The 15,477-nt window shown below is 36.9% G+C and overlaps 2 protein-coding genes and 1 non-coding gene across 15 annotated transcripts in view; 2 read left to right on the top strand and 1 right to left on the bottom strand.

The window, feature by feature from the left end:
- Window positions 1-15,477, bottom strand: part of CEP70 (centrosomal protein 70) — an 88,873-nt gene that overhangs the window by 6,135 nt on the left and 67,261 nt on the right. For 6 of the 12 annotated variants that reach the window (XM_028489399.2, XM_055086969.1, XM_055087202.1 and 3 more), the window contains 7 exons: window positions 7,911-8,081; window positions 6,176-6,322; window positions 5,822-5,990; window positions 5,542-5,656; window positions 4,464-4,543; window positions 2,025-2,056; window positions 1,135-1,276 (listed from right to left, as the gene is read on the bottom strand). In XM_028489399.2, the coding sequence (XP_028345200.1) occupies window positions 1,223-1,276; window positions 2,025-2,056; window positions 4,464-4,543; window positions 5,542-5,656; window positions 5,822-5,990; window positions 6,176-6,322; window positions 7,911-8,081 (768 nt within the window). In that variant the 3' untranslated portion in view covers window positions 1,135-1,222. Of the gene's footprint in view, window positions 1-1,134; window positions 1,277-2,024; window positions 2,057-4,463; window positions 5,036-5,541; window positions 5,657-5,821; window positions 5,991-6,175; window positions 6,323-7,910; window positions 8,082-15,477 lie in introns of those variants that run through there. The other 6 variants (XM_028489402.2, XM_028489417.1, XM_028489414.1 and 3 more) reach the window with 6 other exon arrangements.
- ESYT3 (extended synaptotagmin 3) overlaps window positions 1-15,477 on the top strand; it is an 87,187-nt gene that overhangs the window by 59,204 nt on the left and 12,506 nt on the right. The gene's annotated exons all lie outside the window — the stretch shown is intronic.
- On the top strand, window positions 13,242-13,348 carry LOC112067057 (U6 spliceosomal RNA). The gene has a single exon (XR_002893058.1). It is a non-coding gene; the product is annotated as a U6 spliceosomal RNA (small nuclear RNA).

Here is a 15,477-nt window from a genome sequence, read left to right as displayed (position 1 = left end):
TCTGTTTTAAACTAAGAGTTAACCACAGGCTCTTAAACTAGCTGACAAAATTTAGATTAACATAATTTTAAAATTATATTTCTTCCATGCAAATCAAAACTATAATGAGGTACCACCTCACACCAGTCAGAATGGCCATCATTAAAAAGTCTACAAATAACAAATGCTGGAGAGGGTGTGGAGAAAAGGGAACCCTCCTACACTGTTGGTGGGAATGTAAATTGGTGCAGCCACTATGGAGAACAGTATGGAGATTCCTTAAAAAACTAAAATTTTGCCATACGATCCAGCAATCCCACTCCTAGGCATATATACAGAGAAAATGATAATTCGAAAAGATACATGCACCCCAATGTTCATAGTGGCACTATCTACAATAGCCAAGACATGGAAGCAACCTAAACATCCACTGACAGATGAATGGGTAAAGATGTTATACACACACACACAAACACACACACACACACACACACACACACAATGGAATACCACTCAGCCATAAAAAGAATGAAATAATGCCATTTGCAGCAACATGGATAGACTTAGCGATTATCATATTAAGTGAAGTAAGTCAAAGATAAATATGATATCACTTATATGTGGAATCTAAAATATGACACAAATGAACTTATTAATGAACAGACTCATAGACATAGAAAACAAACTTATGGTTACCAGAGGGGAAAGGGGGTAGGGGAGAGATAAGTTAAGAGTTTGAGATTAGCAGATACAAACTACTATATATAAAATAGATAAACAACAAGGTCTTACTGTATAGCACAAGGAACTATTTTCAATATCATATAATAAACCATAATGGAAAAGAATATGGAAAAGAATATGAAAAAGAATGTGTGTATATATATATGTGTATATATATATATCTATAACTGAATCATTTTTCTGTACACCAGAAACTAACACAACATTGTAAATCAACTATACTTCTATTAACTATTAACTATACTTGACATTTACTCTCTGCATTCCACTATGCTGCTTCCTGGAAATTCTTTACAATATTCTACATGGCAATGAACAAGAATAACTGAGAAGTCTCCCTAGGCCCGTTACTTATAAAAGTGGGGGTAGGGGGTGAGGGAGCGGCAGTAACCAAAAGTGGCCCATACTCACGGATGTGAAGCCAAACACCTGTCCTTTAAGAAAATCAGAATGAATATGGAGAACAGAGAATAAGTAGAAAGCATCAAGAAAGCTACTCTTATGTAAAACGCAGCAAGGGTGAACCAGGAAGGGTGCCCAAGGAAGGCTCAGCCTAGTGAGAGAATACGACTCATTATTGGTGAGGAATACAAATAAGTCACTGAGAACACTTACGTTTGGAAATTCTTAACAAAAATTTTATTTAAGATTTCATGCCCTTATAAAAAGTACATCACATCAAGATAGCAAAAAGGACACTTTTTTATGAGAGACTCACAGCCACTCATCTATTTTACCTCCTAATTCATTTCCTACCCTAACACGATAAAAACTTCTTTCCTTCTTCCTTTTGTTCCTTCTGCTCTGAAGGGCAAGTGTAATGAGGGATATCTTACTAGAATGTGCCATTTCCTTGCCAGGAAAGCAAAAGCTTCCTGCTGGCTGGACTAAAGAGAGCCAGTGGCATTCCTTGTTCCCAGGCCAAAAACTCTGAACTTAAATGCAACCTTTCTATTACTTGCACTATCTCTCCCTGAGTTTCTCTCTTACACACCGTACTTTAAAACAATCTTACATTTTAAGCACTCAAGAATTGCTTAAGAAATGATTAAAGGATCTAAAGTTAATTTAGTAATTAAACTTAGCAATGTTTTCTATAAAAGAATCTCAAAGTTAATAAAAATTATATGGATGGAGAAGGACTCAACAGAAAGAAGGGGGTGAATTCTGAGAGTATATACATTTTATAACCCTTGTCTCAGAGTAAGATCAATCCTACAAAATATTTAGAATGTTAAGAATGCAATTTACACAGTAAAAATGATTTGTTTTCAGTATGAAAGTATTTTTAGTTTCCTTACTGCAGGTACAATGGCATCCAAGTCATCAATTTCTGTAACAGAAAAACAATAATAAAAGAATTGCTTTATCCACTGTTAGGCTCAGATGAAATGAGAATCTCTATGCAAAGGCAAACTTCAGACACAAAGGCAACATCACTAGTGCTTTCATGCACATGAAACTTTTCTCCAATAGTGGTGATGAGCGTATCACTGATTCAGACACAGATGCTTCACAGGGCAAAAAAAAAGGGTAAAAGCTACCACATACCTACAAAAGCATCCTCTGACTCTGATATTAATCTCATTAGCAGTGTGTTCTTATTAACAGATCCTACTAGCAACACTTATGATATTATGTTACTGCCTCTTTAACTACATGGGTGAGCCTACATGGTGAAATCCCCAGTAGAGGCACTCTCTCTCCTGGGCCCCCATCTAAGGACTTAGGGATTTCTTCTCTTGGAACACAGTCCTGTCCTAATTCTATGATAAAGATTTCTCATTAGCAGAATGGTTCTTAGGTCTACCTTTCAGGATGAAGCCTATCTACCTAATAAAAGGTGTGAGGTATCTCAGAGTAAAATCTCAGATGCAAATCCTTTACGAAAGAAACAATATGCTATTACTAATTTTTAAAGTTTTCATAATAATGCTAATAAAATATAATTATCCAAGTAGGTTTAATATATATATTAACCATCATCATTTTTTTTTTAAATATTATAGAGCTTAGCTTGGTCCTACAAGATAGTTCAGGTTCTTCTCTGCCAGGTTCTTTCCGAATTTGACTTCTCTTCCTAAGACTATCTTCTTCCAACCAGCCTAAGTTAGAATTCACCATCTGGAAGTTCCTAGCCACTAAGGCAGGTCCTTTCTCTGATTATGTAGACTCCAGCCCTACTTAAGGTAAGCCCCAGTGGCAGGTTCTCTAAATTCTCACCACTTTTTTCTAGATTATTCTGCTAGGTCACTGTTCATAAACTCACTTCTTTTACATAAAACATGATTCCCTGGATTCCATCTCTCTCCCTCCATGTTTAGCTGGATTTTGATTGTTCTTCCTTTAGCCAAAACACATGACCCATGCTGTTTAAGCTCCTGACTTCAGTCAGAATTCTTATCTGAATCCACTTATCAAAATATAGGAAAGGAAAAAAATATGAGCAAATCTACAGCAGAGAATTTGGTTCACATCTTACATTGTGGTAAGGTACAAAGATCAAGTTATTCCCTGACCCACATTCTAAAATCACACCTGTTGAATTGAAGCAAATGATCCCACATGAACCATGCTGAGTATCATATCTGAGGGGAAGTTTCTATAGAAGGATTCTGAAATAAGTGCTGCTAGCACACCTATTAAAATGTTTATTAATGACAAGAAACTCATTGTTTAAATTAATTGCTACCCCAAAGCAAGTAAAATCATATTATTGCAGGAAACAAGGCTCTTTGAAATACAAGGCAACACATTTATACAATTCCACATCTCAAGTTAAACTTTCAAGTTACATTTTCCCAAACAACAACAACAACAAAAAAAAAAACCAAAAAAACACTTTCAATTTCAAATGAGCTATATGGAAAAAAAAAAGAATTCATTAATAAATAAATCACTTTAACCTTTTTAAAAAGTGGGGGTTTTTTTGGCCACGCTGCGCAGCTTGCAGGATTTTAGTTCCCCCGCCAGGGATTGAACCTGCGCCCTCGGCAGTGAAAGCCCAGAGTCCTAATGACCACTGGACCACCAGGGAATTCCCTAAAAAGTGTTCTTAACAGTAAGATAAATTATTTTTATAGCCATATATAATCACACTTAAAGTAAGAGAATTGGATCTCTATTTTGCCTATGATTCCTAAGCTAATTACATTTTTTTTTCCCTTTAAGAGATATTACTACTGATGAAGCCCTCAATCTGACCAAGAGTGTAAAATGTATCTCTTCCCTTCTACAGATTTATAAATTTATCTCCTTTCTACAGATGTTTACTTTATATTACTTCTTATCACCTTAGAAGGAAACTTAATTTGTATATCTAAAAAACACAGTAAGTAGGAACTATCTTTAAAAAAAAGAGAGAAGAAAAAGAAGAAGGAGGAAGAAGAAAAAAAAAAGATACCTTCCAAGATCATAAATTCTAAGGACATTTCTCATTAGCCAATGACAGAGTCAAGGTTACACTAGGCCTAGCCAGAGTAATGTCATTTCTCATTTTAAGGTCCTAAAACAAAGGCAGCCCCCAGCTCCTTAAAGGATATATGCGTCTATGTTCTGCAGACTAATCCCAACCAACTTTAACTGCAAGTTAGAAGTGTGTTTCCAGAACCGTTAGTGGTTTCCAGACACTTTCTACCACTCTGGGTAAAAACACTAATACAGTGACTAAGGAGCACTGTTTCCTCAAACCCACTGACATCTTGAGACTCAAAATTTACCACCACCAACAAAGATCTTACCTAAGATTTCAAGTAGATCATTAGTAAATGCCTGAAATGCTGGGAAAAATTCCTCATGTTCTTCCAATTTGTTGATAATGCTTTTAAAAAAAAAATGCAGTTTACACTGAATTTCCAACTTGCATCTCATTGGACATAGAACATTTCAAAATGGAAAGAAATTGTCCTGCTAATTTAAATATAAGTTTAATGATCATTTACTGCAATCTGCCCTTTTTCAGCTCTTTGTTCATCTAGTAACACTTTTCTAAAAAATATATATATTATCAGTGTAATCATCTGTTCTAAAGTTAAATCTATATAACATTCCTAATATAGGAACTTTCTATTTAGCTTGAGGATTCTTAAGAGACCATGCTTTTATAACATTTTCTTAAAAGAATTGGCTTTTATATCCTGTATTCTATTAAACATTAAGAATAAGTATCAGTAATCAGTAAAACTGTGGGAAGGAGAAAAAGACCAATAGTGAGACATACATTCCTTTTAAAAGCATCAAGTATCAGAAAACTCAAGTGTCAGGTAAGGGTTCTTCTTGGAAAACTTGCAGAACATATGTTGCAGTATAAAATCTGGGGAAGGAGGGAGGAAGAGTATAGCTATAACATTTTGATATTTAAAAAAAAACATTAGGTTTTATGTCAGAGATGTCTAGCTTTTTAAAAAAAATCCTTATCTTCTTATCAAATAATACATATACTCTTAGTGATTATTTAGTGATCAGTGATTGATGGTAATGTACTAAAAATTGGACTTACTTATATATTCTGAATTCACATGAAGTTGCTAATAAAGTTTTAATTTCTCCATAAATAATCTGGGAACAAGCTTATAGCAATAATGCTGGAGTCCTGACCCACCCTATGTAAACCTATAGGCCCTAGAGTCTACCTTTATCTTGAAAACACTTAACATTCTCTCCATCCCTAAGGGGTGAGATTATTTTAGATTGTCAAGTTATTTTAAAAAATTCTATTCCAAACAGGAAAGGTAAATAACTTATGAAGTTTTGGAAGTCTTTAATTTTACCACTCCAAACATTCTGGATGGTACTTTGCAACCTTTTCAAAATAAATACCTTTGGAGGTCTTCAGGTCCCAATACCTGCATAACCTGTTCATTCACATCTTCATTAACCAGCCTACACAATTTTCCAACTGTGCTCACCAGCACACACAATGAGGATGAACTATCTGCAAAAGAGAAATAAAAGGATAGGATATTTTAAAAGAGAATTTTCAAAATCATTAAAATCAAACACTTTATGCTTCAGTTAGCCTTGATTTTTTAACTACTTTTTGTTGATTTATTAATAATAATTCTTAAATGGGGGGCCAAAAATCACAAAGAGTCATCACCTAGTTCTAAGAGTTCCTGGAGGTTTCTCACAGCATTGTTCACTTCTCCAAGCCTAGTATAAACTTCATTCATTCGGGGATAGACTCCAGTTAAAGAAGGCACATCAAATAATTTTTGGAAGTGAGAAACAATAGCTCGCAAAATTTGAAAGTCTGGCATATTGCTGTCCTGCCCAAAAGAGAAGAAGAAAAAGAAAGATAGTTTACATCTTAAAATTATTCCAAATCTTTAATAAAAACTTTAAAAAGAGAAATAGAGTTCTAGTAGAGTATCTATATCCATATCATTATTAGTTTCTAAGATAAAGAGTACATTAAAATGTGAACATTTATGTAAGTATTAGGTAGTATTACCTTTTCCTTATTTTCCACTTCTTCTAACATGGTATCTACTATAAACAACAGATCTTCAACTTTGACACCTTCATTTTCATCCTGCTTCTTTAAATTATGCCAAGGCACCAGTTCTGCAGATAGTATTTTCAAGGACTTATACAAATCCTTTATGAAAGAAACAATATGCTATTACTGATTTTTAAAGTTTTCATAATAATGCCAATAAAATATAATTATCCAAGCAGGTTTAATATATATATTAACCATCATCATTATTTTTTTTTAAATACCATTATCAGTTTAGAAAAAGTCTGTTAAATTAGTTTTCTCCAGGCCTTACCTATATATAATTGATTATCTGGAATCTGGATGTTTAAAGTAATTATATGTTATTTATTAGTAGCATATGTTATTTAAGTAATTATTTTGAATTATTGATGAATAAAAAATAAGCTTGTCCTTAATATTTTGCCCTTGACTTTTTAAATAACAGATTTACTGAGATGTAATTCACATACCATAAAATTCATCCTCTTTAAATGTGCAATTCAGTAGTTTTGACTTATTTACAGAGATGTGCAATCATCACCATTATCCAACTCTAGAACATTTTCATCACTCCAAAAAGAAACCCTGTATCCACTTACAGTCATTCCCCATTCTCTCCTGCTCCCAGCCCTTGGGTAATTACTAATCTACTTTCTGTTTCTATGGATTTGCCTATTCTGAGCATTTCATTAAAAAAAAATGGAATCATACAATAAGCGGCCTTTTGTGACAGGCTTCTTTCACTTAGGATATTTTCAAGATTCATCCATGTTATAGTACGTATCTCCAGGAAAGTTTTTAATTCGAAAGGATGCCTAAGGTAATTCGACTTGATTTGCATGACAGCCTACTTAGTTTTCCTGACCTAGATATGTTGTCCTAATCTATTTAAAACTGTGCACAAGAGGCCAGGCTCCTGAAAGTTTAGAAGTCTAACTAAGACTGGTCAATCAATAAACAAATATTTACTGAGCATCTACTATGTGCATGGCACAGTGCTTGGCCCTTTAGAACAATGCCATCAGAAGGAATGTAATGTGTGTCACAGTAATATTGTCTAGTATCCACATTTAAAAAAGTAAAAAATAGGTGACAATTTTAATAATATATTTAACCCAATATATCCAAAATATTATCATTTAACAGATAATATTTTAACTATTTTTCTCCATAATAAGTCTTCTAAATCTGGTGTATATTTTTATACTTGCAGCACATCTCAGTTGGGACTAGTCACATTTCATGTGATCAAAAGCTACATGTGGCTTAGTGGTTATTGTATTAGACAGTGCAACTCTAGAATACAGAAAGAAATACAGGAAATTCTTACTTTTCTCAACTTCTTATTTTAGTCCTCCACTTATTTAACACTCTCCAATTAATACCCAGACCTCACATATTAATATCTTTAATCTTTCATTTGGTAAGAAGGCCGTTATCTATTTTAGCAATTCAAGGCAACACATTCAGTGCCAAATAAATGTATTAAACAGTAAGTGCCACCAGAATTTGAAAAAAAGTCAGGAAGTCAGAGCATAACGATACTTTCATTAACCAACACTTTTCATCAGTAAGGTGCAATTATAAAGAAAAAGTCTATGGTAAAAGCACACAAAATATAAAACTGTGCTTGAGAATAAAAGTATATAAAGCCCATGGACTCCTACAGATTTTCAAAGCCTGTAAAGAATATTCAACCCCTTACCTTTAAGGAAGCCAGTTGATCTGCCCACATTTCTATTATAGGAACAAGATGCTCAAATCCACAATCTTGAACAAGATCTTTATTAAAATGTTGGGCTCCTCCTTTGCTCTGTTTATAAATTATTACTGGAGCTCTTGGATTGTGAATAATTGAATTGATGCTCCTTAATACCTTTAAAAAAGACAGTGTTTTTAGTTGAAATGTTTATCACAGTCCTATCAAAGTGATATATGTTAAAGGAGTGCTTTACAAATCAATGTAACATCATTACCGAGTTAGAGATTCATTGGACAGGATTCACCAAAACAAGTGTCTTTCAAAGGACTGTACAGAACAAGTGAGTGAAAAATGCTGTTATTTTTCTTTTCTTCCCATAGAAAGCTCCTGAGAATTTGATTTCTGATGCTTATTAACAAGCAGTTTTGTTGTTGCTGTTGTTTGGTTTAGAAAATGCATTTCAATGTTTTTCTTCTATTATATTTAAACTCTACTTTGAATTCCATTTTAATGGAAAAAAATAATTAATTCCCCTTCATTAAATTATTAATGAGCACAGGAACATAGTCTTTCTTCTCCCTCTGCATCACACCAAAGATTAAAGAGGGCAGCAGAACTCCTAAAAGAAATCAGGGAGCTGATATTAGCTGAGTGCCAGAAGGTCATAGCACAATTCCCTTCCATGAGGGTGGTAGTGAACCAAGGGGGATTACATACATGTCTAGCAGTATGTATCCATACCTTGTAGTAGATTGTTAGCAAAAATTACTGCAATTATTACTCTTCCTTACATCCTCTTCCCTTGGCAGTATGACACTGCAGGTTCTCCCATCAAGAGGTAGAGTATTTTCTACTCCTTGAATCTGGGGTAATCTTGGGCCTTGCTTTGGCATACAGAAAAGGAAGTTATGGTGTGCCAGCTTGAAGCCCAAGACTCAAGGGGCCTTGATTATTTCTGCTCTCTCCCGTTGAGCTCTGCTGCCACGTGGACCAGCCCAGGCTGGATGGTGAATGATGAAAGACACATAACCCAGTCAACCCAATCACTAATACAACTCCAGAGCCACTTAGCTGACTTGTACCAGATTGCAGATGCATGAGGGAGCCCAGCTGCAATCAACAGAACTGCCCAGCTGTCCAAGCACCATAATATTAAAGGGGTGTTATTTTAAGTCACTATGTTTTAGAAAGGTTCGTTAAACAGCAAAAATAAACTGATACGTATACAAAGACAGAGATAGAATAGAGCAAGGAGAGGAGGCAGCAACAAGAGAAGCCTGCCCTTTTTTACATGGTGGTAGGGTAAGAATATACCCTGTGACCAAGTGGACACTTTGGAAGACAGTCAAGCTTTGCTTTCATGGGGAAAAAAAAAAAGCTAGCTATAGCTGGAGGACCCTAAGGGAGTGTCACTTGAACAAGAGGAGGAGAGGGATTCATAAGAGATCAGCTGGAAAATGCATTGACCACAGAATGAATGGTACATTGCCAAGGTCCCTAGTTGGTAGGGAGGAAATAACTGCACATACACACACACACACACACACACACACACACACACACACACACACACACACACACACACACACATTCCGTGATAGAGAAAAACAGGCAGTATTTGGTCATTAGCCACACAAAGGGCACCAGTGCTAGATTATACCAGCACCAGTTGAGAAAGATTCTACCCTTTTGCTTTGTGTTCTCACTCAACATTCACCCTCACTGACAACCTGGAAGAAGCTAGATACAGAAGAGGACTAGGAGCGAAGGGGAGCAATAAGAATAAAGAAACAGATCACACCCGCTTGCCACACTGCTTATTTGGACAAGTATAGGTCAGACATGAGATAAAGTAAGCATAAGGTAGAAGCCTTGAACTGGATGAGAGACTGAAGTTTTGACTGAGATTTGAATGACTTTTTCTCCCAATTTTACAACAAGGAAATTTTGAAACATACAGAAAATAAAAAGAATATAAACAATAAATACTATATTATATAGTCGGTGTTCACCAGAAACAGAACCAATAGGATGTGTATGTGTGTGTGCAAATGTCTATTTATTTATTATAAGGAATTGGCTCACACAATTATAGGGGTTGACAAGTCCTGAGATCTGCAGTCAGCAATGCTGGACACCCAGAAGAGCCAATGGCATAGTTCTAGTCTGAATTCCCACAAGCTTGAGACCAAGCAAGAGCCAATGTTTCAGTTCAACATTTGAAAGCAGGAAAAAAATTGATGTCCCAGCTCAAAGGCAGTCAGGCAGGCAGAAAGTTCCTTCTTCCTCAGCCTTTTTGGTCTACTCAGGCCTTCAAGTGACTTGATGAGACCCAGCCACCACGAGGAGGGCACTCTGCTTTACCCAGTCTACCATTTCAAATGTTATTCTCCTCCAGAAACACCCTCACAGACACACCCAGAACAAGGCTTGACCAAATTATCTGGGCACCCTCTGGCCTAGTCAAGCTGACACATAAAATTAACCATCACAAGTCCACCCCTTGTCAACTTGGCACCCATACACTTTGCCTTAAACCATACTTAATCTCCAAATAAAGACAATAACAAGATAATGGATCACCTAACATGATACAACTGTGCTGTGTACAACCAAAAATATACTAACCCCTTTGCCAGAAGAGGAGGTAAAGTCCTAAAGTGAGGATTACTCTTCTCCTTGATACGCTGTAACTTAAAAACTATGATATAAAAATAATACTCAAATATGATGACAAAAAGTCATTATATGATAAGAGAATAAGAGCAGGAAAAGAACAAAGATATTTGCCGTATATATATATGTATGTATTTACAAATATATACATACACACATACAACCGTGTGAACATATTCATAACCAAATAAGGAGGAAATACACATGACAATTATAATCATTTCTATAAGTCATCATATGGTCACAGCTGGTATTTATCACTACTTGCTTCCATTGCCTTTTTTTTTAAATTATGTTTGCCTTCAGCAAGCACCTCAGCTGGTCCTGGTTCTTACTTGCTGGGGTAATCCAAATCTTCATTCCTGAAGGGTCTGGGCCATTAGTAGTTCTGCCTAGACCAGGTTGTTGGAGTTTTCCATTGACCTTTATCACAAGGCATGGCAATACTGAGAGATGCCCTAAGGGATGGCCTGTATTCGAGACATTCTCTTCCTTTCCTTCCTTGTGGAGTGGTAGTACACTGCTCAAAGTTCTGCCCAGTGGGAGGATTTCCCTTCACTACTTTCCTTCAGGGATGTCCCAGACAGAAGCTGTAGTGCTGCAGTTGTCTACTTTAATGTGGTCCCTACAGCTTATGCAGAGCCACCTGTAAATCAGGCCTAAGTCTCCCCTTCTTATGTCAATTGATCACAGGGAACTCCCCATGAGGCCACAGGTGCAGGCTGGGGGAGAGAAGGTAGTGCAGCAAGAGTGGGAAACCACAGGCATTTGGCCACTGCTTCATGTAATTTATTGTGCCTTCAGGGCCTGCTCAGGCCCAATTTCATATGTACCACCTTCATTTGATGACAGAGTGCTGCTGTGCTCACCCAATTTTATGGCTTTGTGGGTCAGATGACACCCAGCTCATGACGGGTAATTCAGGTCACATGGTAACTTTGTGGCCCACCGTTAAGCCTTTAACTCAGGCCCTGTAGCAGGCCAAGAGTTATTACTTAAAAGCAAAGTAGTTATTTGCAGAGGATGACAGGATTTTTCTCCAAAATCCTAAGGGCCTGACTTATGATTCACCTACAGGGGCCACCAAAGGCTCCAAGCAGCATCCCTACCTGCCATGACAGTCTAAGCCCCATCGGATCTGCTGGATCCTGTGGCCCGAATGGCAGAGCAGCTTGCACGGCAGCCTGGACCGATGCAGAGCCTTCTCTTGTTCTGGGCCCCACTCAAAACTAGTGCCTTTTCAGAACACTCAGTAAATGGGCTGGAGTAACACATCACATGAGGAATATGTTACCTCCAAAATCCAAAGAGGCCTACTAGGTGTTGTGTCAGGTTTTTGGTTGTAAGAGGTGCCAGAGCAATAACTTATCCTTTACCTTAAAGGGAGATCTTGACATGCCCACACCACTTGAGCCCTAGAAGTTTCACTGAAGTAGAAGGCCTCTGAATTTTTGTTAGATTTATTTCCCATCCTTTAACATGCAAATGTCTTACTAATAAGTTGCTACTTCTTGCTCAATAGGTCCAATCAGCATAACGTCATCAATGTAATTGGCCAGTGTGATATCTTATAGAAGGGAAAGGTGATCAAGATCCTTGTCAACTAAATTATGATATAGGGCTGGAGAGCTGATATACCCCTAAGACATGACAGTGAAGGTATATTATTGGCTTTGCCAGTTTAAGCAAACCACTAGTGGTGGTCCTTATTGACAGGTATGGAGCAAAAAGATTTTCTCATCTCATTCAGAAACATTTTCAGAAAAACCCAGAATAATGTTTGACCAAATATCTGGGCACCCTGTGGCCCAGTCAAGTTGATACATAAAATGAACCATCACAAACACCCATATAATCACTACCTAGATTCAATAATTGTTAACATTTTGCCATATTTGCTCACTCTATATTTTGAGCTGAACCATGTGAAGAAACTGCAGACATGATAACACTTCACTCTCATATATATTTAAACATGCATCTCTTAAAAGTAGGCATATTCTTCTACAAAGTCATAATGCCATTATTATAAATAAGAAAATTAACAATAATTTCCCCCCCACACACCTAGTCAGTATTTGACAAAGAAGGCAAAATATACAATGGAGGAAAAGAAGTCTCTTCAGCAAGTGGTGCTGGGAAAGCTGGACAGCTGCATGTAAATCAATGAAGTTAGAACACTCCATCACACCAGAAACAAAAAATAAACTCAAAGTGGCTTAAAGACTTAAATATAAGACAGGACACCATAAGACTCCTAGAAGAGAACATAGGCAAAACATTCTCTGACATAAATTGTAGCAATGTTTTCTTAGGTCAGTCTCCCAAGGCAATAGAAATAAAAACAAAAATAAACAAATGGGACCTAATCAACTTATAAGATTTTGCACAGCAAAAGAAACCATAAACAAAATGAACAGACAACCTACGTACTGAGGGAAAATATTTGCAAATGATGTGACCGACAAGGGCTTAATTTCCAAAATATACAAACAGCTCATACAACTGAATAACAAAAAGAAAACAACCCAATCAAAAAATTGGCAGAAGACCTAAATAGACATTTCTCCAAAGAAGACATACAGATGGCCAGTAGGCACATGAAAAGATGCTCAATACTTCTAATTGTTAGAGAAATGCAAATCAAAACTACAATGAGTGCTTGCTTCGGCAGCACATATACTAAAACTGGAAAGGCACAGAGAAGATTAGCATGGACCCTGTGCAAGGATGACAAGCAAATTCGTGAAGAGTTCCATATTTTTTTGTTATAAAGCAGAAACTAACACACCACTGTAAAGCAATTATACTCCAATAAAGATGTTAAAAAAAAAACTACAATGAGGTACCACCTCATGCCAGTCAGAATGGCCATCATTAAAATCTACAAATAAATGTTGGAGAGGGTATGGAGGAAAGGGAACCTTCCTACACTGTTGGTGGGAATGTAAGGTGGTGCAGCCACTGTGGAAAACAGTATGGAGGCTCCACAGAAAACTAAAAATAGAGTTACCATATGATCCAGCAATCCCACTCTTGGGCATATATCCAGAGAAAACTATAATTCAAAAAGACACATGCACCCAAGACAAATATCACATGATATCACTTATATGTGGAAGCTAAAATATATAAATAAATGTGTTTACAAAACAGAAACAGACTCACAAACATACAAAACAAACTTATGGATATCAAAGGGGAAAGTTGGGGGAGGGATAAACAAGGAGTTTCAGATTAGCAGATACAAACTACTACATATAAAATAGATAAACAACAAGGCTGTACCGTATAGTACAGGGTACGGTACTATATTCAGTATCTTGTAATAACCTATAATGAAAAAGAATATATATGGATATATACATAACCGAATAACTGTGGTACACCGGAAACAACGCATTATCATCAACTACACTTCAAGAAAAAAATAATAAAAATAAAATAAAAAGCCAATAATTCCCTAACATCATCAATGCTTGGACTGAAGTTTAAATATACTGATATGTATAATATGTGACTATAACCCCCTTGCCAAAAGCCATGAGTTCTACTTTATATATTATTCAAGGACGGGAAAGGGAGACTCAAAACAACCACTTTAAAGACAGAAGAGTTGGGGCTTCCCTGGTGGCACAGTGGTTGAGAATCTGCCTGCCGATGCAGGGGACACACGGTTCGATCCCTGGTCCGGGAAGATCCCACATGCCGCGGAGCAACTAAGCCCGTACGCCACAACTACTGAGCCAGCGCCCTAGAGCCCATGAGCCACAACTACTGAGCCCGCATGTCACAACTACTGAAGCCCGCGTGCCTAGAGCCTGTGCTCTGCAACAAAGAGAAGGCACCACAATGAGAAGCCTGCACACCGCAATGAAGAGTAGCCCCCACTCGCCACAACCAGAGAAAGCCTGCGTGTAACAACGAAGACCCAACGCAGCCAAAAATAAATTAATAAATTTAAAAAATACTTCTAAAAAAAAAAGAGAGACGAGTAAAGCCATTTCCTTTGTTTCCACCATCAAGCCCAGGCTATTTGATAAATAAAAATAATAAAAATAAATAAAAAACCAATAATTCCCTAATATCAGGGAATTATAAAGTATAAAGACAACATACCATTTTCATACTGAATTTTTGTCCCTACTCATACTTCAAGCTACAACTCACAGGTCTCCTGGTAATATGACTTGGGATGTTTATTTTGGAGCTTTTTTATTTCTCATTTTTTTTTTTTAGTTCAACAGAGTGTATTCAACATTTCACTTCTATTTAAACATATTCCAGGGCTTTCCTGGTGACACAGTGGTTAAGAAGCCGCCTGCCAATGCAGGGGACACAGGTTCAAGCCCTGGTGCTGCACAGCACGTGCTCTATGTGCCGCAGAGCAACTAAGCCCGTGCGCCACAACTACTGAGCCCGCGCTCCACATTTACTGAAGCCGTTGCGCCTAGAGCCCATGCTCTGCAACAAGAGAAGCCACCGCAATGAGAAGCCCGTGCACCGCAACGAAGAGTAGCCCCCGATCGCCACAACTAGAGAAAGCCTGCGCACAGCAACAAAGATCCAACACAGCCAAAAAAAAAAAGACCCTAAACACATCCCTTTAATGGAAAAATTTATTAATTCCCCTCCACAGAATTATTATTGACAACAGAGTATATCCCTCTTCTTCTTTTTTTTGGGGGGGGGGTGAAGTATTAAAGGACAGCTTTATTACTTTGCCAGGCAAAGGGGGACATACTGGAATTCTGCCTCGAAAACCTGTGTCCTAATCCAGGAGGATTTTTTCTTTTTAATCGTTTTTTTTTTTAACATCGTTATTGGAGTATAATTGCTTTACAATGTTGTGTTAGTTTCTGCTGTATAACAAAGTGAATCAGCTGTACATATA

Source organism: Physeter macrocephalus, chromosome 1 (assembly GCF_002837175.3).
Source record: "Physeter macrocephalus isolate SW-GA chromosome 1, ASM283717v5, whole genome shotgun sequence".
NCBI classification, from domain to species: Eukaryota; Metazoa; Chordata; class Mammalia; order Artiodactyla; family Physeteridae; genus Physeter; species Physeter macrocephalus.
Note: the sequence above shows the minus strand (reverse complement) of the source record. Positions and strands in the feature narration are given on the sequence as shown.